At 38.6% G+C, this 23333-nt stretch overlaps 1 protein-coding gene across 5 annotated transcripts; it reads right to left on the reverse strand.

Moving 5' to 3' along the window:
• Window positions 1-423: 423 nt before the first annotated feature.
• Window positions 424-21272, reverse strand: LOC137946458 (protein ANTI-SILENCING 1-like). 5 transcript variants are annotated; one of them, XM_068792763.1, is made up of 13 exons: window positions 21030-21272; window positions 19837-19878; window positions 11592-11991; window positions 5836-6004; window positions 3855-4393; window positions 3616-3642; window positions 2794-2886; window positions 2495-2573; window positions 2237-2327; window positions 2011-2116; window positions 1805-1921; window positions 1501-1591; window positions 424-631 (listed from the first exon to the last, which is right to left on the reverse strand). In XM_068792763.1, the coding sequence occupies exons 3-12, from the start codon at window positions 11970-11972 to the stop codon at window positions 1541-1543; spliced, it is 1653 nt and encodes a 550-aa protein (XP_068648864.1). In that variant the 5' UTR covers window positions 11973-11991; window positions 19837-19878; window positions 21030-21272; the 3' UTR covers window positions 424-631; window positions 1501-1540. The 5 variants fall into 5 exon arrangements, with proteins under 5 accessions (XP_068648864.1, XP_068648862.1, XP_068648866.1 ...); XM_068792761.1 differs by lacking the exon at window positions 424-631 and adding an exon at window positions 876-1097; XM_068792762.1 differs by lacking the exon at window positions 424-631 and adding an exon at window positions 1108-1317.
• Between the last annotated feature and the right edge of the window lie 2061 nt (window positions 21273-23333).

The raw sequence follows: 23333 nt of genomic DNA on the forward strand, positions 1-23333 counted from the left end.
TCGGAGCCGTGTCTTGATGTTCGAAAAAGTGAAATTCCAACACTACCCCAATAACTAAAGCTTTACTATCTCACCGCGCAGGAGCTAATGCGTGGGTATTTATGTCAGTTGGCGTAATAAAAGTACAAGAACCCGACTTTGGGAGTACGTGCGTGCGCGCATCTTACGGTTCGTATAAGATGGCTAGAAAAGAGTAATAAGTGAAGTGGGGCCCAGATTGATCAGATGAATGACACTTAGGGGAAGCATGTGGAGTTAGGTCTTCATTTCGTTCCTATAATTTGGATTAAGGCAATGAAATTATGGTAAGTGGAAATTAGCCAAAGATTCTTTGTAACAGGTAACATCACCTCGCAAGCACGCAAACAAAACAGCTTCTCTTTAAGCAATCAACGTGAATCAACAGGCTTAAAACACCTTTATTTTATAATAACCAGATTCTACATTTTGGCTTTTCCGCCAAAAAAGCTAAAGGTACCCTTTTCCTCTCGGTTTTTCAACCACTCTTTCTTCTTCGACTGGACGGGCCTTCATTCTCCTCTCCGTCAAAACACTTGAAAAAGACTTTCATCTGTCTTCAGAAAATAAAGCCAAAGCTGTCTTCATCGTTTCCTCCACCCTTCCTACTTCTCTGAAACGAGGAAAAGCGAAAGTGGAAGAGAATCATTCGTCTCTGATGCAGATTTCTTTAGACGACAAAGAAGAAGGAAGGAGACTGTATTACACGAAATGAAACCACCATTAGAAGACAAAAAACTAATTTTTAAAAACCCGATTTGGCCAAACAGCTGCGCCGATTTTCGTACTGAAAAATATCTTAAAGACTTTTAGTGGACGAGGCATTTTTATTCGATCTAGTAAAGAAAATCCAAAGAGAGGACAGAACCCATAATTTAATTCACAAGTTGACTGCCTCCGCAAGAAACAAACTTCGACTCGGGCACAATTCAGGCTTTCAGGTACACATTGTTAGGCTCTCGAATTTCCAAAAGGACACCATTCGTGAAACCTGAGCGTGCAGAAGGCCACATGATTTCTACCACTCGATAACGTCCACCGACAGGTGAGCCAATGCCTATAACAGTGGGCTAAATAATCTGGTTCACGTACAACAAGCAATCAATATACCAACTGGTAGACTGCAAATATATATAGTACGAAAGTTAATAAAACCATCCACACCCTACTGATACAGTAAAACAAAAACAAAAAAAAGTGCGAGAAAGAAAAAAACAAAAACAAAAATGATTCTTCCGCTACCAATTTGGCAAGCCAAGGAAATCAGTAACAAGAGATGAGGCTCGTGACAGAAGATTTCTGCAGCAAAAAATATGGAATATACATTGATTTACCAGGTGCGTCACTACAGTTTACATGCATATCAATAGCCTAGTGCAGCCGATTCTACTGAGCTACATTTTTCATCCTGTGATTAAAAAGCCATGAATCAAGATATTCAAATCTCAAAGTTACGGTGTAAAAATGCGGGAGAGGACCCACCGAAACCATGAACTGTGAACCTACATGTCGCTTCAGCTGCTCACTTCCCCTGGAGTTCCCTTCTTAGTTTTCTCAACTCATCCCCTTGTTGCTTAAAAAAAAAAAAGAACCAAGTATTCATTGCCCACTTGAAAGCATAAAATGGTAATAATAACAACAATGGAAACCAGCAAGTAGAAACACCCACAAGATACTGAAATGGGTGCAGAGAGACGCTTAAGAGAGAAAAAAAGAGGAACTGACGAGCAATCCATCATGTCAAAGAAAATAATATGCTTTCACACAAAATAGGCAATGTGCAAACCTTATATAACTCCTTCCACCACACGACAGATTTTTCCTGCAGCAACTTCCATTCCATCGACATTTCATACTCAATGGTGTTTGGCTGAGCACAGTGAGATGTAGACACCGCATTTCTCTGGAAGACAGTATCTTCAAATTATTATTGTTTTTAAAAATAATAATATTGATACTAATGCTAGTTCTTTAAGAAGATGAGACAATAACTGTGTCATCTCGTTGCATGCGTTTGACATTGTCAACACTCAGATGCCCAAAAAAATTTGCTTTCTTCCCTGGCTCCCTTGGTGTACCCCTGCTGCACACTAGAGGTCTGAAAATACCAACCGACAATAAAGTGGTTAAACAATCAAAATCATCTGAACTGAAATTTAAGGGACAAAATTGCAGTCCACCTCTACAAGTGTAAATTTACAATCACAGAGACGCAGACCTTCCATTTGGCAGCAAAAAGCATCTCTCATTTAATTTTTTAAGTGCATTTGCAGCAGCATCTCTTGACTTGAAAATAACAAAAGCTTGCCCTAGAAAAACAATCCATCATGTCAAAGGGTTATGGTTACAGAAAGTCCGGCAATCACATAGTCCCATTAACTTTGACGCTCATGAGCCTCAAAGAAGAATTAATAACAAAGGGTGAAACCACTACTAAATCTGTCACAACTTCCTAATCTTAAAAAGATACTGATACCTGAATGCGGACTAGAAAACTTGGTCCGTGGTACAACCTTAGCAGTGCAGCTAGCCCCTAATCCATGCCAAATGACATCCTGAAGCAAATTGTAGCTACTTCTAGTGAGTAGGAAAGCACTTACAACAAAAGTAGCAACACAATTTGATAATTCTTTTGGTTGATCTCATTGGGCATTAAATAGTTGAGCGCACTGCGGAAGAGACTGGGATTTGGATTGGGAAATACATAAACACAAAACAAAGAGAAATAAGAGGATAAGAGAGGAAGTAGAGAACTAAAATAAAAGAGCCAGACACCTCTATTTCAGCTGAAGTGTATGAAGGATCCAAGTTTTCAAGAAGAAGAAGCGTTCCTTGGTGTTCAGCAGTTTGCATTCTGTCTTCCCAAGGCTGACAAAAAAGTACAGATAAACTTACCATTAGGTAAGTGAAGATGACCAACCATGCAAAAGAACAGTATATTAAATCACCTAATTTTACAACTTCCTATAAGGAGCAATCAAGTTCCCTAGACATGAAATGATAACAAATCCAACCTCCAAAAGAGCAAGGCCAGTAGAAGAGATACAACAGCTAATACCCAACTTAATGATCAACCATACTCTTGACTAAAAATGAGAAGCAACAAACAGATTTATCATATAAAATAATATGACAAAGAACTTAGTCATGTGTAAGAAGCCATGCATGTGATAGCATTTCTGTACCATACAGTAGATTTGAATCTTCAACCTTATTCACGAAAAGTCAAACAAGAAACAGCGCAGCTAACAGGTTTTCAGTTCAACTGTTTCTCATTCTCTGTCTAACTAATCATCATCCTCCATTCATCTATTCTTTTTCTCTTTCACTGGTTCCCTCATGCAATATGAGGGTAGCGCCCATAATGCCTTAGACATTTATGTAAAAGTCAAAAAGTGTGAAATACACATTACCATTTAACTTGACAGATAAAACAGCCAAACTTTGTCTAAAGCAATCCACTCAACCGTTAATGGTCATGGCTCAAGGTTACTCAAAAATATGATCCAAAAGGAATCAAATACTACACAATCACCACAGATTATGCAACAAGAACACATCACAAGATAAACTTCATAAGAAGCAATAGATACTTACAAGAGCCTTGAACCATTTGCTCCTATCCTGCAGAGCAGCAAGAAAATAAAATAATAAGCATTAGCACAACATCGGAAAAGCCAAATCAAAGACAGGAATTTATGCTTATTAATTCTATGAATCCAAATTACTTTGTAGCTTTTTTACAGTTTTCAATTGGTATATTGAATGAGTTTAGTATTGAGAAGCAGCTGAACCATGCAGAAGAAGGATACAAACAAGGTTAGAGAAATACATACCGCATTTGGCCTTCTGGTTACTTCTACTGGCTTAGAAGTAGCTTTTGCATTCTTCTCTTGTACAACAAACTGAGCTGCTTTATCCAACACCAGCCCCTCAGAAGGCCTCACACCTTTCTCCTGTGACAATGCTTTGTCCTTATCGAAGGAAATCCCACGCCCCATTTTTGCAGCAATGCCTGAAGTTCTGGCTATAGTTCCAGAAGCACTTCCATGATCTCTACTAGCCTCAACCCCTTGTTGGTCCCTTGTACTTCTCAACAAAGTTTCAGAGACCCTCCTTTTCTTCATAGGCCTGTTGTCTTGTGTGCCAGATCTATGTTCCTCATGCTCCTCGTTTGGACTAACACGAACTTCATCAAGTTTACTGTTACTAACCAAGGGGGGTATTACTTTCATGGAGTTCATTCTGTTTGTATTAGATTTCTGTTCAACCTTCAATTCAGCCATTTCCTCTGCCAGTTTTTCTGAATTTAACACAGGCAGAATGCCTGCACCTGAAGATTTACCACTCCCTACTATGTTAAAGAAATACCTAACTGCAAAGCAGTGGGTTAGCAAATGCAAATTGAATGAGAAAACTTTTCATAAAGCTATAATAAGCTAGGTCATCTAGAACACCTAATGCGACATAATTGATTAGCCAAGTCTAGGCACTCATATTGTAGGTGAGCTGGTAGCTCCCCATCAATAAAAAAAAACAACATTGCTAAAATATGGGACTCTACAACAGAGATTTTATTATCAAAATAGCATCAATCCAAAAATACACCTGAAATACATTATATTTTGCTCAGAATTTTCAATTTCCCTCCTCCAATACCAAGGACAGACTTGAACCCAAAATCTTATACAATAAATCCCCCAAGTTGCTATGGAACTGAAGGCCCAAGCAACATTTTGCTTTTATAATTGCTTTACATTTTTATATAACTAAACTAATTATTTCTCCACATTTCCCCCGCTGTGGCAATTGAGCAAATGACATCAAGTCACTGCTCTACCATTTAAAATATAAGCAAAATAAAACAAGCATGCCCTTGAAGTCCAAAGTATAGGACAAAATGAGATAAATTTATTTGGCATTGCATCATATCCTGAAGTAAATGTGATGAGTGAAGCATAGAAAGCCTCATAGATTGAGTTAAGTTTAAAAGTAAAGAACCAAAACACTACCTAAAACAGCTTTTTCAAACAAACTGTTGAGTGAGAAACAGTCCCACACTGAGGTGTTAAGAAAAATGATTCAATTATAAGGTTAAGTAATATGTCTTCTATCGAACTAGGCTCAACCCAACATGGTATGAGAACAAGTTGTGGGTTGGCAGAGACCTAGTGTGTGTTCCCCAGGTTATTTGTGTTGTGTGGGCTCCATGAGGTGAGAGTCAGGTTGCTTGTGTCGTGGACACGTTGCAAGCCTATTACATATAAGCCTTGACGTGAGGGTGAGTATTGATTGGACAAAAGTCTCACATTAAAAAGTGTTAAAAAAAAAGACTTAACTACAAGGTTGAACAGTAAGGCTCCCAAGTGGCTAGTCATTTTGGGATAGAATGAGGTTCAACCTAACATAAACCTTCAAATAGCAACATGAATTTGTACATTAAAAAAAAAATAACATGAGGGATTGTGCATCCTAGTACAAACATTTGGAATTTTTTAAAAGATCATGATTACATTCTGACTGACACTAGAAAACATGATAACTTGCACTACGAAAGCAGCTGCCAAGTGCAAAAAAACAAACCTATACATACTCAAAACAAACCTTTCCAATTCTTGGGTGGCAAAACCAAAGATTCAATATAATGTGTAAATCACACTTAAAGAATTTAAGAAAATTCAGTGGAAAGTAGATATTAACATAGATATTATCGAATTAACCAACAATATGTCAAGTCTACATACATGTGCAGGTAAACATATCTAGAAGACAAGACAAAGACTTAGATACCGAACGGACAGAAGATGGCAATCATACCTTCAATTCCAGCAATTTGGCCATCAACACTCTCAGATATTGTCATCTTTCCAACATCAAATGTACGATAGAAAAAGAAGTCAGCCCTTCTCAAATCTTCGCTCGATGGCTGTGGGTTTCTCTTGTCCTTTGATGTACATATGACATTGCACTTGCCAACAAGTACCTCCTAAGGCAAATTAAGGAAAGAGAAGGCAATTTGCTTATTAATAGTTGACTCCAGTGTTAGACTTTAAAATCATCACATGCACAAAATGTAAGTCCTTAATGAATCCAAGACTTTAATTTATATGATTAGCATAGGAAGACAACTTGGTCATTGCAGTATAGATAAAACTCGGTTAGATTTTCATTAAGAAGAAATAAAAAATCTTAGGCCCTCTTTAAGTACTTCGGTAATGTGAGGAAAAAGAATAAACAACACTACAGCGCAAGGGAAGAGACAATTATAGGAATGGCAGCAGGTATATAACCCATCCTCGCCCCACAACCCCATCCTGTCCCCGTATCGTGATGGGCTTGATTTTTCAACCTCATCCTTTTGCATTATTAAGAAAAGGTGTATAATTGAGACGGGGGAAGAAGCCATGGTGTAGCCAGACAGCAAGGCAAAAGACTGTGCAAGTCCAGTGCACAGCAATAACAGCAACGGCCAAGGCCAAGTGCAAAGGCACGGCCCAGAGGGGCGCACACATATGGCTGGCCCGACATCAGCTGCAGCAAAGGAAGACACACTTGAGCTTGCCAAACGGATGGCCAAGCAACAAGGTGCACAACAACCCCAGCAGCCAGCCCAAACACAAGGCAGCACGCCAGCGGACACTTCTGGCGGGGCGAAATGGGGTTGGGCGCGACCAGGACTCCAGGCGAGGCAAAATGGGGTTTCCAGGACTCCAGCGCCAGCAGGACTCCAGGCGCCAGGCGCGTGCCAGCAGAGTCCTGGCGGGGCGAAATGGGGTTTCCAGGACTCCAGCGCCAGCAGGACTCCAGGCGCCAGGCGCCAGGCGCGCGCCAGCAGAGTCCTGGCGGGGCGAAATGGGGTTTCCAGGACTCCAGGCGCCAGGCGCCAGGCGCGCGCCAGCAGAGTCCTGGCGGGGCGAAATGGGGTTTCCAGGACTCCAGCGCCAGCAGGACTCCAGGCGCCAGACGCCAGAATTCGGATTTTTCGGATTCTGGCGGATTTCTTGGCGTTTTTAGAGATTTCTAAAGCCAAAGGAGAGGTTATAAATAGAGGGGCCTCTCCCATTGTAAGGAGGTCGAAAATCCTTAGTATTCTTTACTTTTCAAGTGTATAGAGAGAGTTTTTAGCCTTGGCCTTCAAGAGTGTTTGGCCATCCTTTGTAATCTTGTATTCTTAATACAAAGTAGGCTTTTCTCTTCTATATCTTGGTCTTTTCATTGTCCCATTTGGCTGACAACTTCTTGTGTGAAGTATTGGTTGGAGGATCCGAGGCTCAAGGAGGCTGACTAGTTCTTCGGAAGAGCTAGGCCGCACGGGGTAGATATTCCGCAAGGCTAGACGGACTTAGCATAAATCTAACCGCGTGACAATAATACATTAAAAAATGTGTCTAATTCTTTAACCCATTACCATTTTGAGCATTAAAAAAGGTTTAAAAGATATAATAATTAATAAATATATAAATATAATATATATTTATGTGAGGAACCCACCCCATCTCTGCCCCACAGGGAAAATATATAGCCCCATCTCCGCTAACAAAAATGAAATACTAAAGCATATGGGAGAACACAAGCCAAGAAGCCAAAAATAAATACATATAAAAATAAACATGAAACAAAAACCAAAATACAATTTTGTTGTGATATAAAATGTCAAGGGGTAGCAACAACAAGAAAGAGATCCAACTTGACCAAAAATCATAGTGAACCCAAAGAGTCCTCCCCTTGAATAGAAACACCATGTCAAAAAATCCAATTAGACAGATCTGGTATGGTAACCTGAAAGATCCAACAAGCTAGAAAAGAGATAATAAAGACAAAGAGATGGACTCTCAAAAACCCTAACTAGAGGGCCACAAAAAAATATGACAATAAAAACAGTATAGAAAAAATATAGATAGCAAAAAGAGTAACAAAATCAACATAGCTGCAACATGATTTTAAACATTGATAACAATCGATAAGCACAAAAAACTTAGATTAGACAATAACATAACAGTTTTGTTCCTCTTATAGCACATCATGCATGAAAAAATCACCCTATACCCTAAAAATAAAGAGATCGACTTAAGGAACTCAGAATAAGAGATCGATATAATCAAATATGAACATATATCCTGTAGGGACGAAAGCATGAGAGAAACTCTGAATTCAAGAACAACAACCAGATGAGTGGAGGAAACCCCAAGAAACAGGGCAGCGGCATTTGGAAGCTCAAAACAGGCATCCTGGAGATGAGGATGGGTGGAGAACTATGAAAAATTAAAGAAGTGTGAGGTTGGGTAACCTGAGTGATGGATGCATATTGCTTCTTCTTTAGATATGGGAAACCAACCTCTCCATTCAAGATGGTTTCTCATGGGGAATCACGGTGTGAAATGGAAGTCCTCCTTCCTTCAAGCTCCAATTATCACCTGTGAAAACTTCATTAGGCAGAAGCACGTGTCTTTGTCAAAATCAACTCCCTATCCACGACGGAGAGAGCTTGGTTTGGGAGCTCTATTTGGCTGATTTCCATTTTCCAAAATGACAACGGAAGGGAGCGCAAGGTGGTTGAATGAGTTGCATGGGACAGGGAGAAGGATGATAAAACTATCTTAGTGCTTAACCCCAACTTAGCAAAAGGAAATTTGTCTGGATGTATGATTGTGAAATTTGGTGAACCTTTAAATGCCCATGATAAAATCAGGGACTAGATCATGGAAAATTGGAGTTCTAGTGCTAGACCCAGGTGTATCCCTACTCATGCAGAACAAATAGGAAGAGAAGGTGGGTACACCTTTGGAAAACATGGAAAGCTATGTCCAACCAAACCCTTCTGACAACTAGGAAGAGAAGCAAGGGTTGCCCAAGAAGGATGCTTGAAACCACAAGAACCCCTACCACATGCAAGAGCCAAACAGAGTGCAGTAACAAGGGTGCCCCTCCTAAAACTCACTAGATGAGCAAGGGTGTCTATCAAGAAAAATAAGGCTGAAGAAGCTTGTCGCCACCCTGCAGCAAGAAACACACAAGTATGATAACCAACCTTGGAAGGGAATGAAGGAATTAGCCAAATTGAAGGGAGCCATCTACAAAGGACAGCTTCCCTGAATGAAGGAAGATAAGGGAATACAAAAACGGATTTGTTTTAGGAAATGATTATCATTTACTGAAATGTTAGAGAGATTGGAAGTGCGAGAAAACGAGCAACAATTAGAGATACCCTACACCCAAATAAAGCTTGACTCGCTATCATTCAAGAAACTAAAGCTCAGAATATGTAAAATACAATTGTAAAAGGCCTATGTTACAACAATACGGTGAACAGGAACAATTGTTGATGTTGTTGTGCTGCCCGTAGCAAAGATCCAATTATGTGAGATTGTAATGCAATCAACATGTAGACCATGGATTTGAGAGAGTTCTCAATTGATCTCAAGTTGATCGACCAGGACTTTGGATCTTGTTGTGGATGCACTGGCTTTTATGGCCCCACTAAATACAGAATCAGAGCATAGCTTTGGGACGACCTATCTGACTCCTACAACTCTCAAACATCTTGGCTCATGGCAAGGGACATCACCATCAAATTCTACAACAAGAAATTCCCCCTAAAAACGAAAATATCATCCACAATGCAGAGTTCTTGACTTTACTTGGGGATGCAAGATAGAGGAGGTCCAATCCGCTAGCAAGGCTTTAACCCAAAGCAATAGGCAACAAAAAGAGTCATTATGTCAAAGATTGACCAGTTCATGGCTAATTTTGATTGGCTAAGCTCCATGAAGAAAGAATAGGGAGGGCCCCAAACAGATCAACCTCCAATCACTGGTCCATCCTCTCTGACACTAAATTTGGAAGATGTGGAGCTTAGCCTTCTCAGTTGACAAATAATGGCTTTGTGAACCTGACTTCAATAAGGTTTTAGAGAACTGGTGGAAGAAGGAACTGTATCAGGAACCGTGAGGTAGAGATTTGGCTAGAAGTTGAAAGCTCTAAAAAACCATTTCAAGGTCTGGCCAAAGCAATCCTATGCTACAGCTTCTACATGTCAGACCTCCCTTCTCTCCTAGGTTCCTGACTTGGACGCTGCCGAGGAAAGTAGACCTTGAAACCCTTCTGAATTTGAGTAAAGAATTCCCCCTATGTAATAAACTTCAAAACTTTATCAATGCGACACCTGTCTACCAGAAACAAAAGGCTCGCTACAAGTGGTAAACTGAAGGGATGGCAACACAAGGTTTTTCCATGCTATCGCCTCTCCCCACAGGCATTCTAACTAGGTTACCACACTCAACACAAAAAGGGAGATTAAGAAAAAGCACTCATAGTCTAATCAGTTTCTTTGCATATCTTTTATTGAGGAGAGAGAGAGAGAGAGAGAGAGGACAAGCCAGAAATACTTACTGTTGAAAGAAAAAAAGGATCAGGGGCATTTCAGTCTTTTCACTTTATCTTTATTTATGTCTTAATGTAATCTTGCTCTGTATGTCCAATATATCTATGGTCCAAGTTTTCATCAAAGTGGACGTGTAAAATGGGAGATATAAGGAGATTAGGGTTTCACTAAAAGGAAGGGCATAATTGTAAATTGTATTATCCAACATTATAAATAGAAGTTGGGGAACGTGGACAGCCCCCAACGCAAATCTCTTTTGAGATTTCCTCTTCTCCACTTTTTCTCCCTCACATTTTCTCCCTTCAACTCTCTCTTCTTAATTTTTTCACATACCATGCAATTCCGAAGAATCCAAGAAGCTCTTGCAGACCTAATTGAGTTTTACTTTTCAGAGAAGGAATTGAGGAGGCAGTCACACAAAGGCAGACTGACAAGGATCGAAGCACTAACAGCTTCAACAGGGAGTTCTATAAGATAAGCTAGAACTTCAACAAAGGGGATGTTATTGAATCTGTCCAATGTTTCTACCACAGAGGAACTACAAGCTAGCAATTGGGCCATCCTTCATCTCCCTTATCCCTCATAAGAGCCAAGTTGAAAGGCCAAGGATTTCAGACCTATAAGCTTGGTTTCCAGTTTGTATAAATTCATTGTGAGGCTACAAGCTAGAAGACTGGAGCTCACCCTCCCCCCAATTGGGCCATCCTTCATCTTCAACTGTGCCCATCCAGCGCGAAGAAGTCCATTTCATGAGTCCTACAACATTTTCTCGGGAAAATTTTTGTTGGATAAAAGAAACTAACTACAAGTACAATTAAATATTCAAGATTTTGTAGGATCAAAATATTCCACAAAGACTCTAAAAATTAAACAAATAAAAGAAAGTGATAATGAGACTACTAATGCCGTATAAAAAAATTTTAAGTTGTCAAAACATATAGAGTACTTCTTCTTCGATGTCAAATGACAAAGGATAATCAAACATCTCCAAAAGAACCAATAACCCCATCAAAACTAGAAAGCAAATGATATGGAAGCTTGAAAAGCATGAGGAGGGCACACCAAGCATATAGTTGGCACGAGATCAAATCCAACAAAGTTCATTTAGCTAGGACAACCAAAAAAGTTGAGGATACAAAGTGCCAAAAGTTATAGGAAGTCTATGAAGAAGTAATGTTTGAAGAAAAATTACCAGAGGATTGAGATTCCACACACCGACACCTTCGCCAGATGCCAAGAATATCTCATTCTGAAGAGGCTTAGTATCACCCAACCAATTGGAAATCTCAATTGGACGAAAAAACCAAACAACTTTTATTTTCTTCTCATGTTTTTTCCCAAATATCTTCACAAGTTTGCCTATATATGGCTCTGGATCAGCTTCTTTGTACAAATATACACAATCATAGAGGAAGTATTCAATCCCATCATAAGTAAAAGACTCGTAGAATTGGACATCCTTTTTTGCTCCACCAACTCCTCTCTTTTTACCCCATTTAAATTTGGGCTCAATTCCAAGATTTGCTTCCACGGAAGAGTATGTAATAGGCATATCTCCAATTGAAGTAGACATGTCAAAGTGATTCAAAGACCTAGAGAAAAAATAACAAAGACCTTTATGGAGGAAGTAGCAAAAGCAAATGTCAATATATGAATGCACAAAAGTTGAAGTTTCTTTAGGATATCAATAATTGAAATATAGTCATGAAGAGCAACCATGGAACTTTATCAGGGAAAACTAAATAAGAAACCCCAGAGTATTCTTACAACACTCTAAAACTTCACATGAAGGTACAAATAGAGTCGGGGATGTTAGATCTAGCAGGTCCGAAAAGTTCAAATAGACAATTGATAAAATGCCATATTCCTCAAGATACAACTTAGAGAACTCCAAAAGAAGAATAACCATAATGAAAAAACTAACCAAATGAGATCATATTGTTACCTTCCATTGTAAAAATAGAGGGCATATCACAATGGGAAGAAACTAAGCATGTTTGCCATGTTCTAAAAGCACTTAATCTCATTGGTTAAACTAATCATTTCATCATGAACTTTGGATCATCCACCAAATCGGGAAAGATGAACAATAACATCACTAATTGTAACATTAGATCACTTGGATTCCCATGTGTTAAACATCCAAGTTATTTAGATCACATAACCTTTACTTCCAACTTAAATTATGAACCTTGGGTCATCTTCACTTCTTTCGCATCAACTCGTGTCAACTTGACTCCAGAGTGATTGATCATGTAATCCCACAAGATTATGCAAATTAAATTTATACTTCAAATTCACACATTTGATTGCATAATTGAAGTTAAATCCTCAACCAAAATAACCCTAGGAAGATTCCAAACGATGAATACTTTTCACCAATAAACTTATCTTTTTAAGGCATAAATTATGTGGAACCATATCAAGTAGGCCACTTCATCAAACTAAACCAGCAGCATAGCTCCTTGTGTTTCACCTCCTTACAAAACAAGAGATTCATCATTAACTTCATCTATCTAGTAATAGAGTAAGAGTCATCATAAAGCACAGAAGATCTAAGTAATCTAACATTAAGACATCAAAGGATGGGCTGCCATGTTCTTGAAGGGTAACAAGCATTCAGAGTGAAAGTCATCATAAGAGTGCAAAAGGCCACCAAATCCAAAGTAATAGCCATCTTTGAATGAACCACCGATGATACAGGCACAAAAGCTTGGTGCATTTTGAAAGTGTTTGAGCAGCCCAACACTGGGTACCTAATTGGGCTAATCTAGTATGGCTAGGTTTAAGGACATAATTTCCCACATTCCATCAGCTCTAGAGTTTCGAGCATATAAGCCTAAGTACCTAACAAGAATCAATTATTACACCTAAGTCATCAGCTTCTACTTAGGATCCACCACATAGACTTCCGTTTCTTTGATAGTCAAGCAATCTTCCATTTGATCTTGATTTACCCATTGCACTTTATAAATGGGTAAGATCCACCACCCGACAACCAATTTCAAATTTTCTCTCTTTCATATTCTGCTCTATTATTATTATCCAATTCTATACTCGAGTATTACGTAGATGTCATGGAAAATGCAGATTTTGCGTTCCAAAAATAAATGGACTAGTGTAGTCGTCCATCAATAGCTGAAGTGGTTCAACATGTAATGGGCATTCGCTATTAAGCATCATCACAATGATCCACGGATATGCATTGACCCATTCGGTGGATTATTTTGAAATCAATGTTCTATCAAAATTTTGATTTATGTGGCAGTTGATGAAAACTAACCTTTGTATCAATAAGAATTCAAAAATGTTTTCCATACGGTGATCTTTTGGATGACGTGGACATGGAACAACCATATGTTTGTAGCATAAGGGGAAATACTGAAAGTATGTAGGTTGAGAAAAATAAAACCCAAAAGTTTAACAAGTTCAAGAATGTCATTATGAGAGATCGTTTAAAGAAGAACTATTCAGATTGTTCACTATTTTTTTCTTAGGAGGGACACAGGTTAACATCATTCTATGTATGTGATGATATTGTAATTTTTTGTGTAATGACAAAATGTTAGCAAAGATAAAGTTGCATGTGAATGAAAATTGCCAAACAAAAGATCTGCAAGAGAAGATTTTTTGGGAAGGAAGTAGCAGAAAAGATAGTTGATGTCCAACACATCCAGCCAAAGGGTTCCAAAATCACTAAAGAAGTTGAGGAAAGAGATCCATTGAAGCCAACTAGCCAAGTTAACCCCAAGTGCCTTTCAAATGCAAAGAAAGTCATAAAACTTGTCAATTGGGATATTCAAAGATCAGAAAGCATAGTTTGGCCCAAACAAAGCTTAAATCCTATTCTATGAGCATTAAAGATGTAACCAAAAGTTTAAGCTCTCTAAGAAGTGTTTTAGGAAGCTCAAGTGAAGAAATTAAAAGTCACTAAGTTTGAATTCAGCAAATTTCGTAAGTCTCAACACAGCAAGTGCGTACCAAGAAATCAACCTATGTCAATATGATAAATTTTCACTGAAAATTTGACTTTTTTCTTTTATTCTGCCTCAAATGCCAAAAAGCCTTTTCAGAATGTCCAAATAAAGTTTGGCAGAAGTTAGAAGCCAGGATATTGGTTACAAGCTACCAGTTCCCAAAATCACATAAAAGTTTCTTAGTTTGGCAAGCTTAGGGAAAAGACCATAACTTGGTCTCTAAGTGTATTGAGTAACACATTTTTGCTAGATAGCTTACTTAGTTTAAAGTCAAACACTGTTGACCAGCATAATATTTTGACCATCCAATATTGTGTTAATAGTAGTTTAAGTTACTTCAAAATTTTACTTTTCTAGTTAAGTGTTTTAATTTGCTCATATCCAAATTAGGGTTGGACTGAAATTCCTTTGCAATGTAACTTTACATAAATCCTATTAGGATGTGGGGAGTGAGATCCTTTGTTTGGTTCAAGTCCAAACACAAAGTTTGTTTTCAAAGAATAGTTTCATCCTTGGAAGGAGCCTTTTGACAAGTAAACTTTTCAGATCAAAAATTTTATCCAGTTTCAAGTTCAAAAGAAAACTTCAAGTTAGCATCAAAATTAAAATCAGATCATTGCAACTGGTTTCTTTACCTTTTATCTGAGGATCCTCCAACACTGATCCATCCCATTTTTATCTCAATCGTTACACCCAAAGCATCCTCTTACAGAGTGCTTTTCTTTTTCTTTTTTTTTCCTTTCATCAGCAATCTAGCTTATTAGCTTGAGTTATAGCACTTGGCCCTCACCAATCGAAATTTATCAGAGATATGTTGGGTGAAACAAATTTACTTGGTTATAAGCTAGCCAAGATACCAAGAAAGATGAATGTTGGCTACCACGATGGAAATCCTATAATAGAAGCCAAACAAGAGTCTACTGATAATTTCATATATGTGACTATGTCAAAACCAAATACTTTCTTTGTGAAAGGGTTGGTCAGTCAATTTATGAAGTGAACTTCTGTCTGTGAAAACATTTTCACACCATTCAAAAAATTTAAAGTAAATGTGTGAAATTCTCAAATATCTTAAAAGAAGTTTTTTTTTGTTTTTGGAAATAGTGCTGAGTTATATTAATAGGCTCAAAAGAGCAAGATTACAAGGAGCGGGAACCATCCCAAACAATGAGAGATTGTTGGGATGTTTCAAATTTAGCTAACCTATTAGCCAAGGAATTAGCTGATCTAGGAATATCATTCCATGTATATGAAACTGAGGTTACAAGATCTGCAATAGAGGAAATAATTGGCCAATGCCGCCAAGGGAGGAGGCCGAACTGGAGCACCAACTAATGACAACTTTGGAGTCCCCTTCAATCGGCAGCTTCCCATGAAAATAGTCATTGAAAATCTTCAATCCAAGATGAAGGGCAAACACTTCAGCAATGTTGGAGACAACAATACTAACCGGCCCCACATAGGAAAGAACAGTCTCGCCTCTATGATTCATGAAGACTCCCCCCGCACCCGCCGACCTGGGGCAACCCAAAGCACTCCCGTCGAAGTTCGACTTGATGCAATCACTAGGGGGAGGCACCCACTCTGCCATGGCCGGAGTCTTCTGAGGGCCCGCCATAAGGGCCAGAAGACATCAATTCCAGCAAAGGGAAATACCGGCATGAGGGGGAAATTCCTTCCTTGTGTAGAGCCAACTAGAGATCACACCAATGGCGCAAGAGACCATACTTTCCAGGTCGTTGAATTTGGAATTGAATCTCCGGTTATTGCGCTCAAGCCAAAAACACCATGGGATGTGAGCAAGGCATGCAGAGAGAAGAAATTTGCCAATTGTAGGCAGACGAGTCCCCAACACCATCTGGAAAGTGTCGAATAGATCCTAATGGAGGCCCACTTGAATGTCAACTTTCTGAAAGATAACCATCCAAACTCTCCAAGAGAAGTCACAATGCAGGAGAACATGCTGAATTGTCTCCTCACAAGCACCACATAGAGGGTAGGTACTATCAGGGGCGATAAAGCCCGATGACTGTCCATATGAAGAATTTTATCTTGCTAGGCGTAGAGAGTCACCAGGCGAGATTCGCTTTGTGCTCAGGCAGGCTGGGGTCATCCTCCCTGGTGTGGGAATAGGCTGAGGCTACTGAGAAGACACCATTGATGCTAGGCTTCCAAATCAATTTATCTTGCAATCGATCCCGAATGGTGGTACTATTGAAACTGGATAGAAGCGAACAGAAGGTTATAGCTTCATCATCATTCAAGCCCATATTAAGAATTAGACGCCCTAATTCAAAACTAACGAGAACAATAATAATCACACAAGAAGAAAAAGCAAGCACAAAGAACACAAGATTTATACAGGTTCGCCTCAAGGTGACACTACGTCCTGTCTTCCGCCGCTGTAGTAATCCACTATGAAGATTAAATAGTTTACAAGAGAAATCGCACACACTCGTATTTTTCTCTAACCTCTCTTAGCCATCAATAACACCATCAAAACCCGTAGGACTTATGTATCCAAAAGCACTTCCGTCAAAATTCAATTTGTAGCGGCCCATTGGGGGAGGAGACCAAATTTCCATAATTGGGGGCACGAGGTGGATAAGACATGCCAGCTATTACTCGCCAGTTCTCTCAAAAGTTAGAGCCGTTTAGATTTCGGTATTCCTTACGCAGAAGGATCCACGAAAAACTTGGCCAACAATTTTTTCTATCAGTATATAGCTAGGCGTAGATTTTAAATTGATTTTTCGGTTGTTTCTTTTTTTCCATAATGCCCAAATGATATGATCAACACAGCAAGAGATAAGTAATTTCCCGAGTTTTGGGAGGCAAGCATTAGTAACTGAGAGGATGGTAGATGAGAGATTTTGAGAGGGGCAGTACTGGAAACCGATTTTGTTGAGGAGGCTAGACCACACATGGTAGGCAAAGTTACAATGAAAGAGGACATGGGTGGTTGTTTATGGGGAAATTTGGCAGAAAGGGCACCTTTCCTTGTGCTTTAAAACCCTAAGGCGGCATCATGTAAATTTTTTCCTCCAAATCTCCATGAAGAAAAGTTGTATTTACATCCAACTGCTCTAAATGCAAGTCTTCATTTGCCACTAGTCCAAGCATTGTTATAATAGTAGTCAATTTCACTATTGGAGAGAAAAAATCTCAGTGTAGTTAATGCTTTCTTTTTGTTGAAGCCCTTTACAACCAGTTTTGCCTTGTACCGCTTGTTGCCATCATGTTCGTCTTTTATTCGATAAACCCATTTATTCTGCAAGGCCTTCTTCCTTTTTGGTAACTCAATCAATTACCATGTCTGGTTGGATAACTGTGAATCCATCTCATCCCTCATGGCCAACTCCCACTTGGTTGATTCATCAACTTGTACGGCTTCCTCATAACTCTCTGGTTCACCTTTATCAGTCAACAAAATATAATTCAACGTAGGGGAGTATCTTTGTGGTGGTCTGCTAGTTCTGGCAGATCTCTTGAGCTATAAATAGATGTTGGGGGATGTGCAGGTCCCCCATCTCAATTTATTACTCGATTTACTCTTCTCCACTTTCACTCCCTCACATTCTCTCTCGTCAACCTTCTTTCTTCTTACTTTTTACAGATGGAATAAAAGGCATTTCAACAACAAGGCTTCCTCTATGCCATGGCTGATTAAAGATGTTGCTCAACAGATTATTGCATGGGCTTGCACAAGACCTACCTTTGAAGTTGTGAGTGAAAATCTCATAAGAAGCCATTGGCCATGTCTAGACCAACCCATTCAACCCACACAACATTCAACCACAAGGCTTCCTCAATGCCATGTCAACAGATTATTGCATGGGCTTGCACAAGACCTACCTTGGAAGTTGTGAGTGGAAATCTCATAAGAAGTCATTGGCCATGTCTAGACCAACCCATTCAACCCCACACAGTGGTCTCCACCATCCTAGGTAGTAATAAACTCAACTTTGATGGCTATTCAAGGGTAATCCTGGTCTGATAGTATTTGGTGTGAGTTTTCAAAATATTTGATGATGTAGTAGCTCTATCTTTTTTTCTAGGCTGTGGGAGCCTTCCAACTCAAATTCTACGGAAATCTACACAATCCCGTGTGGCTTCATATTTACCACCAGCACTTCACCGAGCCTTTGAATATTGAAGGAGACTCAAAAGCAATCATTAGTTGGTGTTCCAAGTCCTGTAAACCTCCTTGGCACCACCTTCAGAGTTATTTTCAGATTTGTGATGTCTTCTAATGTTGTATGAAAATGGTCTCATGTTCACAAATGCTTTAATGGTTTGCGAACAAACTTGCCAATGAGGGTGTAGATCAGCAATCTCTCATTGGGGGGATACGGAAGCATTTGTGAAGTGATCAAACGCAAGATGAAGTAGAAGATCAAGTTGAAGTTGAAGACTTGTGAACTGATTTATGCATTAAACACATTGAAGACCAAGCATGAAAACTTTTTGATTTATTATTTTCGATGAACCATGTAACAAGCTAAAGTTACAAATTCCAGTTTGAGTGGAAGTGTGCAAAGGGAATTGTAAGGGCGGTTAGGTAATATTTAGAAGGACGGATCTATTTTATATTCCCTAGTTTAGTTTCCCTTCTTATTAGCTTCTTAGGTGATTAAGGCTAGAGAATTAAGGCTGAATTGATCTTCAGATGTGTCAAGAAGACTACTTTCTATTTTCTAATTTGCTTTATTATAAATAAAGACTTACACAAGGAGAGAGATAAGTTCTTTTTTCTCTCTCACTAATTCAGCCTCTCTTTCTTTATCATGTTTCCTCTCTTTCCTCTTTCTCTCTTGCAATTTCTCACAGCCTACATACCATCTAAACATTGAACACTAACACACTCTTGCTAGTTCAAAAAGTATCCACATACCGTTTAATATATCACGGAAATAATACCAATCTCATTATGGAAAAAGCAAATATTCACAAACATTTGCTGATTCATTATGTTGTCATATTGAGAAAAACCATTTTTCAAAAAAAAAAAAATCACATCCTTATAATGCCTCTCATCTAAGCAAATTTCATTGAATATCCACTTTTGCATAAAAAAAATGTATGTAGGTCTCCTTTGTGATATATCAAAAGGATATTTAGGTATTTGAAAATCTCAATGGTATGTTTATTGAAACATTTCAAGCATATATAGGTAGTCGACGGATATAAATGAAATGCACCATATAAGCTTTTACCCAAAATAAACTATTTATTTGGTCCAGCAATTCAGTGATCAGGATAATCATATTAAACAAAGCAATCCTAGTAAGAGAACTTTATTTAACAAATAATAGTATATTCAAATTCATAGATAAAAATATGAAGCATAAGACAATGAAATCCACAATATTTTCTCGACTACAACATTGAATAAAGCAAACTACAGAGAAATGGCAATGCAAGTAAAATATAAAGAAAAACATGATGATAGAAAGATACCTCTGTTGATCAAAAGTGACCCCATTATGTGCTGATCAACACCTAATAAAGGACATTTATGCTGGTCAAAAGACAAGCACTTAACGAAAAGAATTATAAATTATCATAAAGAAGAAGAAAAAAAATAGCATCAGGAAACAAAAAAAATACAAATATAAGGAGAAGACTTGAAGGAACAATCTAATAATATTTGTGGGTGGTTGTCCTTTACAAGCCAGAGACATACAAAAATAAGGTTGCACATTGAATCGGCTCAACCCAAAAAATTAATTTACGAAATAAAACCAAACAAAGAATGTTCTTCATGATGTGCAAGAGGTAAGAGATTACTGCAACCAACTATAAACAGTTCCAAGTCCAACTCTATTTTGGAGTTTTTTAACTACTTCTAATTACCCTCCAACGATAAGAAGGTTAAAACTGCAGTAAATTTGCACACAATAGCTTCACATGGATTAATCAAAACATCACACTTATGCCAGTAGCAAATTCCAAATTCGGTGTAGCTAACAGACAGCCATAAGCACAAGTACCCATCTGCACCGGAAATTAAAATGGACATGATGGGACCACTCATCATGCCACAAAAATCCCAGAGTCAGTCAGGATACAGCTATCTTTTTGGGATCGAACAACCACCGAGATTGCTTTCAACTTTTTCTTTTTTTTCTCACAACCTAGGTCACAGGTACTCTAGAGAACCTCTGAAATAGTGCGACTAGAGCAGATAAATGCTCAAAAACACATCGCCCCTACCTTTGGTATGTTCAGAATTTAAACAGCTTCAACGTGCAAGAACCCACAAAGATTCCAAGGAAACAAGATGATGATTGACAACTTCAAAACAGCATATTATAATAGCGTATTATGAAACACCGTTTCAACAAACACCCTTTATCCCTTGATAATACCAAGGAACCTTTTAAGCCATGAATCCTAGCAATCAACTTGCATTGAATCATGGGCGAGCATTTTTAGGCAAGTACGATACTCGAACTCACTGCAAACCAAATTTCTCATCTAAAAACACACTGAGAGACGCAGAAGCATGAAAAGGAACCAAAGCAGAAAATTTCATACATAAAACCGCACATAATCGATACAAGAAGAAAATATTATCCATTGTAATGTGAGAAGAAATCGTCATACGAACGAAAAAGTAAGAAAAACTTCAATGTACTGAAAACCCTAACCTCAGATACGTGAATGACCAGAACAAAGGGAGACAACGTGGAATCTTTGTCCGCAGGGAATGGGAAAAAGAGACTTGTTTCGCTTCGGTTCGACACCCGAGAGTCCGGCTACAAGATTGATTAACCGGGATGAAGGCAAGAGAGCTCTCCCTAAGTGAAGCAAACAAAAACGGCGGGAAACAGTCGTCCAGGCCGCAAATGAAAGAACTCAAGAACGACGTTAGGCATCAAATGCCAAATGGCTCGAGGCGCACGTAGGGATGCAGGATGCAAACAGCACAGAGCCGAAGACCTTTCCAGCGGGAATTTAACTACTCTCAAATTACTCTCACTGCCTTATCACTGAGCTCACATTGATTTAGAGACGATAACACCTAACCTACTTGACTCTTTTTCATTCTTACCATGATGAATTTCTAATAAATCACGATGTCACCCAATTTGTTAATTATTTTGTATAAAGAGGGTGATTTGGAGAAAAGAGAAAAGGCTCAAAGAGTATGGTTAGTGGCAAGGAAGGCTACCAATTAATTATTGACTAAAATAAGAGAAATTACAAGTATGTTACCTCTCTTATTGTCTTCTAACACTCCCCTTCAAGTTGGTCGTGCGAAAATATCATACACTTCCAGCTCGAAGCATGTAACGATCAATGTCTTTGAAGCAATAGGTTTTTTTAATTTGTCAATAACTTGACCTTGAGATAAAACATAATAAAGGGTTATGATACCAACATATAGTTTATCCGACAAAGTACAATCAACCTCAATATGCTTTGTCCTCTAGTGGAAGACATATTGGAGGTAATATGGATGATTTATTGGTTTTCACAATGGAGTTTCATTTGAGTATCTTTGTTGAGACACAAATTTGTGAGGATTTAATCCAAATTAGTTTACTTTTATGTGCACACCGTGTGCCAGTGGGTCCCCCATGTCGCATATGTTTCATGTGTGTGGCCATACATGAACGATATTTTACAAACCATATGAATGATTTGATTGTTGTCATGGATCAAAATCATAGTTGTTGGATGAAAATGCTTACAAGATCCGAACCATTGGATAAATGGTTACAAATATGAATCATCGGATTATACATTTAATATTCGAACCATCAAATCGTGTAGTTATAGATTTGAATGTTCATATCGTTTTTTATTCGAACTATCATACCAAACAATTACATAACTGGACAACCGGATCAAGGAATTTTTTTACATAATTTATTGGAGAGCCCTATAAATAGAGTTACATAACAAGATAAGTAGTCAAATAAGAAAATCACTTTGCTCTAAAAGAAAAAAAGATGTTATTGGTGTTCTTCTTTTTTTTTTTTAAGAAAATGAGGAAAAAACCTTTGTTTAATCTAGTTTGAGTAATAAAAAAAATTATGCTGAATTTGTGGGTTCATCTCAGTATTATGCACATATAAGAGGGCATACTATCTGTTATATCTTAGGAAGAGATTGCTAGTATTTGATGCACTATATGAGACGTATTTATTTTGAATACAATAAATACAAGTTTCATGCCTATTTAAGGTATTATTTAATTTATCTACTTTTATGTGATTAACTAAGCATTTCAACCAAATCGACCCGATATGTAATTGATATAGATTGATATAGCTCAACAAAACTTTACCTAGGACTACCAAAACTGACTTGATATGTAATTGATATAGGGGGTAGTCAACTTGAAGCTAAAGACGAAGATCAACTGCATTATGCTGTTCTTCAGTTTACATTGTTAGTGGAGCGCCAGACTTCATGTCATATGGATGTTAGGATGAAGCGGAACATCATCTCCACGTTATAAAAAATGGAAAGTGGTTTCAAACCTTTTTTTGCGAATCATCCGGATGAAGGAAACGCGGGGGTTCGAACCCTTCGACATTTTTTTTCCCCCTCTCTCTCTCTCTCCCTCTCTTCTCATTTTCATTTTTTTCTCCCCTCTCTCCCATACCCCCTCTCTCGTCTCCCTGCGCCCCCGACGTCTCTGCTCCCTCTCCTCTCTTGGACTCTCCTTTCCGGCCTTTGTCTCTGCTCCCTCTCTTCTCCGGCCTCAGTCTCTGCTCCCTCTCTTATCCGACCTCTGTCTCTTGGTCTTCTCTCGGACTTGCCCTCTCTCCCGCACCCCCTCTCTTGTCTCCATGCCTCCCTCTCTTCTCTCAAACACGCTCTCCGTTTTTCTCTCTCGCTTCTCCCTCTCTCTTATACCTCTTGGCCTCCCTTTCTTCTCTCCCGAAATGTTCATCAATTTTTCCTAAGTTAGGAAAAATTTAATTGAGCACCGAGTTTAA

The sequence above is a fragment of the Aristolochia californica genome, unplaced genomic scaffold (genome assembly GCF_029961685.1).
Source record: "Aristolochia californica isolate CCGP_79_NKW_82.1479 unplaced genomic scaffold, dmAriCali1.0.hap1 SCAF_12, whole genome shotgun sequence".
Taxonomy (NCBI): Eukaryota; Viridiplantae; Streptophyta; class Magnoliopsida; order Piperales; family Aristolochiaceae; genus Aristolochia; species Aristolochia californica.